Here is a 14,262-nt window from a genome sequence, read left to right as displayed (position 1 = left end):
CATCACAAATATGAGCTTTCAGAAACTACATTGCAAAGAAATAGGTTTTGATATCACTGCTGGTGCTACCCAACTGGGAAAGCACAGCCATCACCATTAGTCTTACTCGACCAGTAGCCAAAGACAGTTTTGAATAGTTGCTATCAATGAACAGCTCATAATAAATTTCAGCTGTCAAAGTTATGGAAAAAGTTAAGTATATTTTTGAGAAAATGGCAATCTGCTTATGGACAATCTGGGCAGGCTGGCTACGCTGGATAAAGTATACATTGTGAATCATAGTTGTTCAGCTCTTGTAATAGTCTGGAAGTCTCTTAGGATTTAAAGCAACCCGAACAACTGACAATCTTGGAGGAATTCAAGTGTGGTTTTATAATATCTGGTTCAACAGACTGAACTGGATCACTCTCACTAGCAATTATGTGTTTCACCAAGCATCTGGAAGCTTCATTGATGTTTATGTTTTCCTGCAAGTGAAAGAGAAAGAGAGGTTGATTAGTCAATATTAATCACACCATGCTGCATATTTTCTGTGCATAATTAATTTTTTCTCTAGGCAACATGAACAGTTTACTTTCCTTAATAAACAGCTTTTAAAAATTGACTGTATTACATAATGCTTACTGTAGTTTTTAAGGTAGGTAGGTTTTTTGTATATTATGATTCATATCTCCTTTAAATTATACACAGAGCTCGCTTTAAATTACCCTAAATTCTTGGTGATTTGATTGCTTCGATAAACTAAACAAACAAATGCCAGAGGGATGTTAAAGACAGATGCCTGAAATAACGCTCCAAAATCCACATTTTACTGCTTGAAAAACGGTTACTCTAATTTTCAAATTATTAATTACCTATCAGCAACTACAGCCATCAATAGCACTTATTTTTTAAAGCCTTTCCCACATTTTCAGGAAGATTTCTGTATACAATTCTCACAGTGAAACCTGTGATGAACCAGATTTGTTGAATAAATGATACAATCTCAAGTTATTCACAAAACAGTAAAAAAAGTTCTATATCATTCGGAGTCCTCACTTATTTTTTGTTGAGGCTGCATTATCTCCAATGTACTGCTTCAGAAGAGCTATATCACCATTGGTTTCATTTGTAAGACAGAAATCCTCACTCTAGGGGTTTAGAACAAAAGGCAAAGCACATCTTTTTCTACATGTGCCTTATTTCAACAGCACATTTAACTTGCAGCAACCTTACTGCGTCTGTAGAATAAGCAAAGCTGAAACAGCCTGATCAGTGAGACACAGCTCAGCACAGCATATAAAATAAGCAGTAATACTGCGTAAGGATTTTTTTTTTTTTTATGACAGCCACCGATATGTTTGGAATGAAAAGTCAGGCTTTCTGGCATAAAAGACACTCTTCTATTCTAACTGTTGGCATTGATTACTTATTTTATATGACAGGAGATAGAAACCTCATCGTAGCTTCAATTTTCTGGGAAATTGTATCACACACCCACATACATACATATAGAAATGTATACAAATATATATGTATATATTTATGTATATGCACATACTCCTCTCGCTCCATAAAGATTATGTTTTTATTTACAATCTAAAACTGACCCAGGCTTCCACGCTGAATCTGGAGCCTGTTGTACTGAGACCATAAACATCCATGCACACAATGCCATGAAGTCTACCTTCAGCAAATGCTCAGCATTAACTCAGCATCATTAATAAAATAACCTGTAAAATTTAATATGTGAAACTTTTGTTTTGCATGTGTATGTTCAAAAAAAGTCAGATGAGATGTTTAAGTACGAAGTTCAGCTATAAAAGAAAGAAACCAAAGTACATGTGTGTATGTTTCAGTAGAGATGGTACAATTATATGAAGATCAAAAGCTAAAGTAATGGATTGTGTGAGGTTGATTTCTAATCCCCTTGAAATCAATGGCAAAGCTCCACAAACTCCATTGACCATGCCTTTGCACCACGGTAAAGAGCTGAAATCTGGGGATCCAACTGAAGACGTTAGTTAGTGCCAAGATTTCATGGGTTTCTTCAACTACACAAGTGAACTTAAATATTTGAAATTTGACCTGTAAAGAATATCAGCTGGTTGTAAAAAAACAATCTTTAGACAAGTCATTTACATACTAACCCCTAGAAAGTAATACAGAGCTGGGAATCAGCTCTGTACTGAGATGTTAAAATGTTACTGTATCACATGGCTCTCTCAGAGCAGACAAGCGAATTCCTCAAGCATGCACCAAAAGTCTTTTTCAGAACACTGTGAAATTTTATTAGAAAAAATAGACAATGAAAAATATCTCTCTGTACTGCTTAGAAAGCTAAAGACAAAACAGGATTTTAAATGCACAAAAACACCCATGAAAAATCTTTTGCATTGTGTTTTCCTTTATTAATGAACTGATAAGCATCATTTACCCATGTGCTGCTTCTCTCTTGGGATAGCAGCATGCATTTTTTCAACATCATCTTAGTGACTATCTGAGATTGTGCCCAAACTGATTAATGTTCAGATGTATTAACAGAAACCATCTCTGTCAGAGGCTTAAGATCAGCATTTTGTAAGAGTGGGAAAGGGAGAAGGAACCCAAGCTCGCAAAAGCATAAAATGAGTATAGGTGGACATCCCTCAACCCCACTGGTGATAGATGGAAGTCCATGTGCCAGACCCCAGCCTAAAAATTCAGAAGGAAAAAACAATGCTGTTTTACTTCAGCCAGAATGCAAACCAAAGTGAAATTGGATTATCAAACCTTTTTTTAAATCTCTCTAGTTTTTTTGAGGAAGAAAGCCAAATTTTAATATGCAAGTATTGTTTTGAAATAAAAAGTAAAAATACTTAGTTTTGGGAATACAAAAATTAAAAGCTTCTCTTTTTCTGCATTGCTCTTTCTCCTTCTTAATGAAATTATTTACCAAATTTGATCCATATTTCTTATTACATTATTAATTGCATTTTGGATTGAGTTTGCTGTTTTCCTGGCAGGTGTCTGCCCAGATCTACTGACTATCTGTAAAGTGGAATTAGATACAGATAGGGGTCATCCCTGGCTCTGGCCATTCCACTTGAAAAGGCTTCTACTTTCAGTCCATGCCCACCTTTCTCTTTGCTAGAGCATCATCCCTTCAGATGGGCCTGCTGAAGTTTGTGACTGAGCTCTTCTTCAAGCAAAATGTGCTGGTTTGCGAGGATTCACCATTCAAAGCATCTGCACCCATGCCATTAAAATTCTGCTTTTTGTTCTGTATGAGAGGAAAGGAATAAAAAGTCCTTTCCATAATGTGTGTTAGATCAGAGAGGCATTTTCTTATCCCGAACATTTATATGAACTGTCGAAGCTGTGTGGATGAAAATTTCTGCTGGGGTACAAAGGGAGTAAGAGAGGAAGGGCGACCCTGGCAGACAGCACAGCTGTTTTTGAGCTTGTGTCTAGCTCCAGCCTTCTCCCATGGTTCAGATGACAACTGGTACGTGGTATGGATGAGAAGCGACATGTTAATTCACTCTCTGCAAGGAGCATATGCTCATGCCAACAAAGCAACTCCTGCTGTCCCAGCTCTATGCCTTGACCGCTTCCTTTCTGATGCTACTATTGTCTGTTGTTACAACCCTAATCCTACGGTGTCTACTCTGTGTCCCAGGTCTGTGGATCAGACATGGCTGTACTCTGGTCTGTCTAATGAAATATTGATTTCTGCACCTCTCCTCTTACAATGCGTTTTGCAAAAAAAAAAAAAAAAAAAAAATCAATATTCTGCTAGGCAGCGAAGCAGCTGCAGACAGTAGAAGGTGATCTGCTACCCAAACACAGACACCCAGAGACCTGGTAATTTTAGAAGGCAGGAGGTGTTGAAAGGCAATCTAGGGAAGGGCAGAGAAAAAGGAGTAGGTGAAAATCCACCCAACAAATACAAAGAAACCAACAACCAGAGCGTAAGACTGGACAGAGAGGAATAATCACAGACACCCTACTAATTGTACTAAAACATAGAAACAGCCCCAATTATGCCTAAAAATAAAAATAATTCTGTTTCAAAAAAGAAAGAAAATACAGGCGAGACAACAGAGTGAAACGATGTCTTTCTGTGGGTCTCTATGTTGAAATGCCTTAACTGTCATCTCCCTTATGGCTTTTGTTCTACACAAAACACCGCAGGAATTGTGATGATTGCTGCAGTTCAGACTTTTTTCTTTCTCCTCGCCTCTGCTTCTCTTCTCTCTTCTCTTCTCTTCTCTTCTCTTCTCTTCTCTTCTCTTCTCTTCTCTTCTCTTCTCTTCTCTTCTCTTCTCTTCTCTTCTCTTCTCTTCTCTTCTCTTCTCTTCTCTTCTCTTCTCTTCTCTTCTCTTCTCTTCTCTTCTCTTCTCTTCTCTCTTCTCTCTTCTCTCTTCTCTCTTCTCTCTTCTCTCTTCTTTTTTTTTCCTCTCTTCTTTTTTTTTTTTTGTTTTTACTAACTTCCTTTCATGTTCTGAGCAAATTCTTTAGGTCATACTGAGGGGCCTACTCTGCCTCCTTGGTGGAGCCACTTCTGAACATCAAGATGTTCAGGGGTTATCTAACTCTTGACATGGTACTAGATGCACCTGTAGTGCTGTAGATTATTTTCCAGCCTGCTCTGAGGGCACTTTTATCTTCACAGTTCTCCAAATACTGGGGAAGGTCTGTCTACCTATACTACTTTTGAGGCTGCCATTACTCAGCACCACATCTTTGATGTGTTTATCTTCACAGCATCTTTCTGTGATAGGGAAGTGCTGCTATGGCCATTTATCAAATGGAGAAAAGCAGAGCCCCAAACAGAGAGAACTGCATGAAACCTGGTCCAGCACATGGTGGCTAGCTGGAAGGTGGGAGATGGCATAGTTTGAAGTCTTCTCATGATAAGGCAGGAACACAACACCTTTCTTTCCCGAAGCTTGTGGGAGAGTTTTTACTGCAAGACCAAAAAGGAAGGATCTTACCCATGTTCTGGTGCCTTTGTTGCTATTAGTCCTCTCTTCCTGCTTTGCTCTACTTCTCACATTGACATCCTGATTTAGCATGCTAGCTTTTATGAAACCCTTCCCTGGGCATCTCCCCTTGCCCTGTCCCCTGACATGCCTAACCCGTTTCTGTGACTTTTGTGCCTCAGTAAGCTCCAGCACCTGAAAGACACTGTCACAGTCAATGATGCAAGAACTAAGTTGTGAATCCAGCCCTAAGTGATTTACCCTGCATCAACCTGCCAATGTCTGCCAGAGCAAGGACCTGAACCCAGCCCCTGTGATGATGTCTGACTACTTGAGTCGGTCTTTCTCTTGACCCCATTGAGAAGGAATGCAAAAGTGAAAATCAGCACGTTACTCTTTATTTTATTACCAAATAAAGCAAGGCAAAAAGAATAACTCTGAGCAATCTCTGAAAGCCAGAAAGGGACACTGAAAGACACAAATTAAATTACAGTTTGCTTTGTAGATCAATCTCCTTCAAATGTACATTTTCAAAGGGCAGTTTTGGGGAAAGGATAGCAACTTGGGGCAGGGAAGTAGAGTTGCACGATTGCAACCTTTGAACTTATCGCTATGGGAAATAATGTCATAGTCTTGTAATGCAACAATCAACAGAAGGGAAAATAAATACTTTATTGAATGTGTCTCAAAGCAGTACATAAGCTCAGCAAGCTTCTTTGCATTCTGGATTGCCTTCCCCCTTATCTGCGAGCTCTAATGCAGATGCAGAATATTAACATGTAGAACATTCTATTTTAATATATGAAATAAATCCCCTCAGACTAGACTGACTCTTAGCTCTTTACAGAAGAAAAAAGGCCTTTGCTAGTTTTATGGGCCTGTCTCACTTCGAAATGAAAATTTTTCTTTGCCATGCAGGTATCTTAGATTTGTCTGTCTGGTTGTTTTCTGTTATAAAACTGCTCCCTTCCTACATTTGGGTAGTTTCTTTCTCCGGCTGAATCTGATGCTTCTGAGTCTTACCTTGAACGTCAGGGTGAAGAACAACATAGCTACCTAACATGGGCACTTGGGGAGGTCTAAGCCAGCACCGTTTAGAGACATGACCTTCCACTCTATTACTGGAGTTAAAGAAAATCAACTTCCCTTAAGCAAACATTTACAAATTCTGAAATATTCAGGTATTAGATGGGAACCTAGTGAGAATCACACAGTTTCCACATTTTATTTCTATAATGCTCTAAAATCCAGGAGCAGGGATATGACTTTCAAGGTGTTTTAACCTGCACTCCCCTGGAGCAAGGAATCTGAGGGAATGGCTCCACATGCTCCCGTAGCAGAACTCCCTTGGAAACAGCTGGCAGCAGAGTCCTATTACGATGTTGTGCCATACTGCTGTGGCACAACACAACCTAGAAACACAACCACACAAGTTAAAAGCCATCTGGATGCATGAACATGAAATTCATGGATGTGAACTGCTGTGACTGCAACCCTGAGAACAAGATAATTTCTGTAGTTGAATTCTTAGAGCTGGTTGGATATTCTGCAACAAAATTGTTGGACTAAATGACCTCCAGAGGTCCCTTCCGCTCTCAATTCTGTGATTCTGTGGATTTCCAGCTTTTGGCCAGCACTAAGTAACGTATTTCATAAAAGTGATCCAGAGAGCTATAGGCCAGCTGTAATACCTGTAGGATGATCCAAAGCAACTCCTTTTAGCCACAGGAAACAAACTCTGCAGAGGATTCTGCACCGAGTGACTGTATATCTGAACTGAAAGCTTCTGCCTTAGGTGTAGCTTCATTTCTTGGTTTATGGCAGAAGCTGAAATATCTTCTAAGGCTCTGTGTGGTGAGATTGGTTAGAGATTTTTTCGAGTGAATTAAAAAGACAATGTAGGGAGCTACACATCCCTAACTGGGTCTGGCAGTCTCAAATGGATTGCTTTGGTTTCAGTCACCAGATCAACAGATTAGCTGTAGTGTGTCAGCCTAATTCAAATACATGTCCAAACCTCGCTTGTCTTTATGGAAATCGAAAACACATATCCTGTTCCTCTGCAAGTTTGCAGTATAGCTTGTTTTTTTCAACTTTCATAATAATCGTCCAGTCAGAAGAATTGAAGAATTTGTGTTTTAAACAAAGGATAGTAGAGTTTGTTCGTGCACAGAGCTCACTGGTAAGATGAGCAGAATTGCTGTCCTTGCTTTATGGAAGAAGAGGCTGGATCAGAGGAGAGAGTGACTTTCTGAAGGATACCTTCAGAAAGTGGTAGATCAGTGGCAAAGAGGACTCCTGATTCCTAGTCCAACATTTGGGTACTATGACACACTGTGGACTGCCTGTCAGAAAAAAGCTGGAGAAGGGACATGTTATCATCCACCTTTCCTAGAGGAGGAAAGATTCTATAACTTTTTCCTGGTCCAAATAGGATGTGTCCAAATAGCCCAGAGATTCAATGCTCATTCAGTCTCCAGGCCACGAAGCTCAGCAGACAAGGAGCTGTGTGCTTAGCCTAGTTTGGTAAGGATCTGAAAAGCATGGCTACCAGCCCTTCTGGGCAATTTAGACAAAAAGATTTTTCACCTATTTCTGTATTGCTGACAGCAGAATTACAGCAGGGAAAAGAGGAACTCAGGCATAATCACAGCACAGCTATGGTCAGTCGTCAGGTATTTCAAGTCATTTCTGAAGTAGGTATTTTCAAGCACATTTAGTTTTGCCTGACTTGTCTGTTTTGATGCACAAATTCCATTTTCATTATAAAGTGATAATAAGCTTGAAATTGCTGCTTTTCTAATCCAAGTCAAAAGCTCACCTCTTTGAGCTAGGAATGGTGGTGAAAACAGTTTAAAGGCTTGGAAATGTGAGTAGAGCTCTCAGCTACTCCGGCCACATGCTGGATAATTAATTGTGTGACAGGAAGGAGAAATTTCCTTCTTTTAAAAAAATGCATCTTTCACGATAGTTGTGGTAATGAAAGTTATTAAAGAATTTACTATTAAGGGTTATTTCGTGACTATTTCGGGATGTGCCTTTTAGACAGCAATCAATATGAACAAACCAAACAACCATATGTAAAAGAGACCAGGCTCTCCACTGAGAGAGATATATGTAACTTATGACTATGCTGCATTGTGCTGTTGCACCACAAGGGCCCTCTTACATGGCAAACTACCAGAACAAGTTCTTCTATCTTCATAGGGACCAGAAGATTGGAACAGGCTGAGTATTTCCTTTAGATTAATGTAAGAATCAAAACTAGTACATATGAATGCATTAGGTGGCTCAAATGATTCATGTCAAAGTTGTTAACTTAAGAAAAACAGCACCAGGGAATAATACAGTGATGTTTTTGGTGTAATCTGCCAGTGCTACAGCCAAAAATTTCAAACTATTGACAGTTTGAAATATGGTAGGTACATATATAGCATGATACTTTCTGCAAGGCAACCAGAACTAAAAGATGTATTTTTATAAATAATCACCTTTGTTTTTCCAAAATGCATAAATCATATTCAGTTTGCTCTGAAGGCTATAACATTTCCAAGCATGTCTCCAGAAAACCTCTGGAGATCTAATTATTCCAGGATACCACAGAAAAGAGTTATTACTTATTTGAACTGCTAAAACTGCTGGCTGCAATATGATGACTTCTCTGTTAGTGCTGTTCTGCTTCAGAAAAGAGTTTCTATTCTCTATAGCAACTGTAGCTAGGTTTTTATTTTCCCCAGATCCAAGTTCAATTATTTAATATTCCCTAGGCTGAAAGAATACCAGATACATGTTACATCCAATATTTTAAAATAATAGTAATAATAACTTTTGTTTAGAAAAAATGCGTAGGTTTTAGTTCAGAATTTAGACCAAATGGGGAAATTATACTGCTCTAACTTAGCCTAAATGTTGTGATTCAACCGCCTTTAGTGGAATTATTCTTCTTTGCATCATTTTAAAGTCAGAAGCCTCCAACTCTGGGCGGAAAACAGGTGTGGGGATTGCAGAATAACAGATCCTAGCATTTAGTCTATAGCAACAGAGAACAGTCCGATGAGAGAGTCATGTCCTCAACTCTCACTGCTCCCTTCACAATGGCTTTTGAAGATAAGACTTGTCATAACTGGATTTCATTCTGTTCTTACATGATTGCACTGGTAACCTGAGGACTGCTTGGGTTTCCGAGTTCAATAAAGTAAGAAAAATCTATGTATTTCCTTTGTTTAAAATAACCCTTAATTCTATGTGGCTTAGAGAAACTTGGACTAAATTTTCCTCTGTTGTGACTTTTTTAAACTTTAATTGTCCTTTACACTTCCATAGTTCTGCCCAAGACTGGTTCCATCATCACGGTAAAACCCCTCTGCTGCCTTTGAAATTGTTTGTATATTCATTCTCTGCCATGGCCTGCAATGGCCCTTGGCACAATAAATGTGGTGGTTCTTTTTAAGAGGTGGACAGGTGCTTGCTGGGGACCAGCATATGGAATTCATGGTACAGATTCCTTTCTCATAGGCTAAAAAGCAGTGACCAGCTGCATGACTTTGCTGATCCAAACCTAGAATAATGAAACTATGGCCCTGTATCCTTTAAATAACGGTCCATCCCGTTCCCTCTCGTTCTCTTTGAAAATCTTTTAGATGCAGGCATTTTAAAACAGTCTGTTATTCATTTCTCTCCACATGATTTTTTGTGATGGTTTTGCCCTCAGGTCTTAGTTTTCAGTGAATTGGTTCTTGTCTCCAGAAAATGTAGACTCATGCACATGTCAGAAATGAAGAAAAAGTAATTCTGAAGAAAACAGCCATATACAGTGTTACACATCACCGGTGAACTGGATCCCCAATACTTGCAACCAGATATTTCATGTTATTTGTGGCCTGAAAGACAGTTAGACACCTAACAGAATATTGAAAAGGGGAAGAATATGTAGTTCTTATACAAATAATAATAATTTGTCCTGTAATAATCCCCTCAACTTTCCACATCTTCTTCTTGTAGCTGCTATTCCAAATGCTTTGCTCTCTAGTTTTTTTGGTTTGTTTTGTTATGTTTTCCTGGAATAATTAGCTTTCTGCCATAATTATCACAAAGAAGCTGGTGTAAGAGATCTTGGCCTCTTTCTTAATCAGAACTAGACGCTGTCCATAGTAAAGGTTTGGTTATCCTAGAGAGGAACACTGGATTCTGGTGGTCTCACCCAGCACAAATCAGCAAAGAACCACAGACCTGAATTCAAACCATGTCCTGCACATGCAGGGATGAGAAGTACCCTGTTTGTAGAGCAAGATAATTTACCCACTGACCTAGACCAAAACATCTCCCTAAAAATGGCATTTTGAAGAAACAGTGACTAGTTTTGAGACCCATTCGGCAGGAAAGCAAAGACACTGACCACAAAGACATCTCAGCCCAGAGTTCATGCAATGCTTGAGGCAGACTACGACATGCTGCTAGTCACTTGCTGTTACTTCTGCTGATTACAAGTGAGACTTCTTTTAAATATTAATGCCTGAAGAAGGATCAAGACCAGAAAAGTAAAATAAAAGTATACACTCCAAAGGTTCTTAAGTAACTTTCATAAAGTGCTTAAAAGAAATTAAACAACTGAATGCAGCACTGAGAGATTCAGTCTACTAACAATCAAGGTCAAACCAGAGCCAAACTGTTTACATTTAAAACATTCAAATGTTCCCCAGAGCTGTTAATGATGACACCAGCTTTCATAATTGGAGAATACAATAAACACAATATCCATTGAGCTGTTGCGTTCAAATCAATATTTCACATGCCAGCTCTCCAAATCTTGCATTCACTGAGATCGTCTGAGAAAACTCAAATCGATATACAGGACCACTGTACCTTGGGCCTTTATGCTTTGGAAGTCCCAGTGCCCTTTCTGATTTTTATCTCCATTTTCTTATAGGCACCCAGGAAATCTGTACCAAGGCAAGGAATTGAACCTCAGAGCAGCTCATTCAGCACTTTGACCACTGATCTTTCCTTCTTCCCCAGCTTTGTGATTTTTTTGAAAAGGCTTTTGAGAATGAGAGCTTATAACAGTAAGCATCGTACAAGCGCTAAAATAGACTGACTTTTTTTCTGGAATCTAACACAATAAAGCTATTGTCTCAAATCAGCATTTCTCAGGCAAAGTGGTTATATAAATATTTAGAGATAATATTCACTGTTAAGAATTATGAAAAATATCCTCATATCATTCATAAGAGGTAGCTTTTGCGCCTTACCAAAGGTCATCTTCCTCCCCAGGCTATTACACAGTAAGTTGTTGACCAGTTACATACTTTACTGCTGGCCTATCATGTTAGAGCAGCTGCATTTCAGAACACTGCATATAATTTGCTTTGCAATAAGAGGCCTAAAAGAAATAGAAATGTATTAATTTACAAATTCACCTTTAATTAATTCCACCAAGAGAGGAGCTTTGCAAGGTACATATTTCAACCAAGTGAACTATTTTAGGAACCAATTTCTCTGTACTTGGAGAAACATTTAAAAAGAAATGGAAACATTACCTTGGCTGATGTTTCAAACCAGCCCACGAACCCATTCTCTTTGCAGAACTGATCCATCTTGATGCCGTTGTTCATAAGAACATCTATTCCCTGGTCGCATTTGTTTGCTAAGAGGACTGTCGGCACAGGTTTGCCATTTGGAAGAACCAACTTGGAGTCCAAATCCTCTTTCCATTTTGTCACTGCTTCAAATGTTGCAGGTCTTGTAACATCAAAGACAATAAATGCACCCATGGCCTCTCTGTAATATACCCTGGTCATGTTTCCAAACCTTTCCTGACCTGTGATGAAGAAAGGAGGAGGGGGAAAAAAACACCACCTTGTAAAAATCACTGCTTCCAATCGAGGTCAATATTTCACGTAGCAGGTTTTCTAAGAGAACATTACTGAAGGTAGGACTTCATTTTGTAAGTCTCTGGAAAGCTACTTTTTGTCTAAATAATAAGTACTATGGTAGACACATTTGTATGAAAATGCAAGAGAGTATAGCATGAAAAAGGAATTTTAAAGCAAACATCCAAGGAAATTTAATAACCAATCTTATTAGACTGCCAGATTTCTAGGTCTGTGGATATGTCCTGGTTTTGGCTGGGATAGAGTTAATTTCCTTCCTAGTAGCTGGTACAGTGCTGTGTTTTGGGTTTAGGATGAGAACAATGTTGATAACACACCGATGTTTTAGTTGTTGCTGAGCAGTGCTTACACCAGTCAAGGACTTTTCAGCACCCCATGCTCTACCGACTGAGAAGGCTGGAGGTGCACAAGAAGCTGGGAGGGGGCACAGCCAGGACAGCTGACCCCAACTGGCCAAAGGGACATTCCATACCATGGGACGTCATGCTCAGTACATAAACTGGGGGAAAGCTGGCCGGGGGGGCTGCTGCTCGGGGACTGGCTGGGCATCAGTCGGCGGGTGGTGAGCAATTGCATCGTGCATCACTTGCTTTGTATATTATTGTTATTGTTATTATTTTATTCTATTTCCATTACTAAACTGCTTTTATCTCAACCCATGAGTTTTCTCACTTTTACTCTTCCAATTCTCTCCCCCATCCCACCGGCGGGGGGCGGGGAGTGAACGAGCGGCTGTGTGGTGCTCGGTTGCTGGCTGAGGTTAAACCACGACAGGATAGTACCAAGGGTCTTGGTGTACGTTATAGGATTTTAAATAGGAGTCACAAAAAATCTAGGTACCAGACTGGAAGCTCCTTGAAACTATGGTATTTTGTGGGAAACATCTAACAAAACTGATCTGCTCATGCATGAAGAGGATCTTGCATATTCTCATGCAAGTGATAATAATCATCAACAGTAACATAAATAAGCTCTGCAGCCATACCAGGCATTAGAGTAATTATGAATTTACTTTTACTGGCAAACTAAAACACAGAGGTGAGAAAGGTGAATTTAAAGCCTTTCAAACGTGGAAAGCGTTCTAAGAAATAGCACAGCAGTAGCAATATGAAGAGCTGTATTGCTCCAGTGAAAAGATCTGGGAGGAGACATTTCACACTAGATCTGTTCAGAATCTTTATGGTTTTATTTGCTGAATGCAAAGTGTTTTCTGGGAAGTTATTCACAGTATTTTTGTGAGCTAACAATATATTATTATATTCACACACGGACATTTGTAAATATCTATCATTTTACATGATTAACAGTGTAAAAATTAACACACTTGACGTCAGGATGTGGTATGTTGATCAGCTGTGGGTTTGTTAATATATATGCTGTTTTCATGGGAACTTTGAAAAAATGTTTCCAAGAATGGAAACAAATTACACAGAATTTTTCTTGAAGTGAAAAAATAGAATTTCCATTGATGTCTACTGCTGAGCGGTGATCCAAAAAAGAATTATAAATTCCTGAAACATCTCACGACAACAGCAGTCTTCAAGCAAGACAACTCTTGTATTCAACCATATGCTCCCATAGCTGAGAAAAGGTGCTATGAAAATAGACAACATTCAATGGAAACCTGTTTCTAGCCTTATTTTCTCAATGTGCATGATTTTGAGTAGGTTAGTAAGACAAGAAGATTGGCAGTCTGCCTCTGACCCTAGGAAGGTTACCTGTGGCGGTTTTATCTGATGAAAATTGTGCTGTCAAATGTAAGGCTGGGTTAAGAACTGAACAGTGCTGATTACTGGACTTCTAGACCATGCAGTTCCATTTAATGGAAATAGCACTGAACGCACTAAGGGGTCAACACCATCTGTTTGCGATGTTGATCTTTGGGTTTAGGCACTAGCTCTTGCAATAAGGAGAAAGGCATTCACATGCTACAGAAACCAAAAGTAGGTGACCGTCCTCCCCAAATTCATGTTAGATTTTTTTTACCTTAAACAAACACTGTGTCCCATTGATAAAGCAAGATAGAAATATAACATTTCTGGGAAATATGAGGTCATATTGAATATTTCTTATGGCTATACTTTATTAAAATGTCTTATGATTCCTATCAGTGGGCTAATCAGATGAATGGCTAAGTCATGTGCTATTCAATAATCTCCTTGTTGAGCAATTTTTTTTTCATCTGCAAGAAGGCGCCTTCAGACAAGTCAAGGTCTGATTAGAAACTTAGCAGTGAGGCAAGCAGCAACATATACAAATAGGTTTTGATGCATATTGTATTTCTGTCATACTTTATACTTCTCGTGCAAAGTTCTTGAGATGCACTGTAGATGAGATGTAGATAATGTAAGAACAGGTAAACTTGGGTCTTTTTGGGACACAGCTATCTAAGATAGAATCATAGAATCATAGAATAGTTTGGGTTG

At 39.0% G+C, this 14,262-nt stretch overlaps 1 protein-coding gene across 1 annotated transcript in view; it reads right to left on the bottom strand.

Moving 5' to 3' along the window:
• Positions 1–236: 236 nt before the first annotated feature.
• RAB38 (RAB38, member RAS oncogene family) overlaps positions 237–14,262 on the bottom strand; it is a 25,640-nt gene continuing 11,614 nt past the window's right edge. The window contains exons 2-3 of the mRNA XM_009321652.1: positions 11,483–11,763; positions 237–467 (exon numbers count right to left, since the gene is read on the bottom strand). Of these exons, the coding sequence (XP_009319927.1) occupies positions 315–467; positions 11,483–11,763 (434 nt within the window). The 3' untranslated portion in view covers positions 237–314. The remainder of the gene's footprint in view (positions 468–11,482; positions 11,764–14,262) is intronic.

This window comes from Pygoscelis adeliae, unplaced genomic scaffold (genome assembly GCF_000699105.1).
Source record: "Pygoscelis adeliae isolate BGI_AS28 unplaced genomic scaffold, ASM69910v1 Scaffold523, whole genome shotgun sequence".
Taxonomy (NCBI): domain Eukaryota; kingdom Metazoa; phylum Chordata; class Aves; order Sphenisciformes; family Spheniscidae; genus Pygoscelis; species Pygoscelis adeliae.
This window is presented reverse-complemented; position numbering and strand designations above follow the sequence as displayed.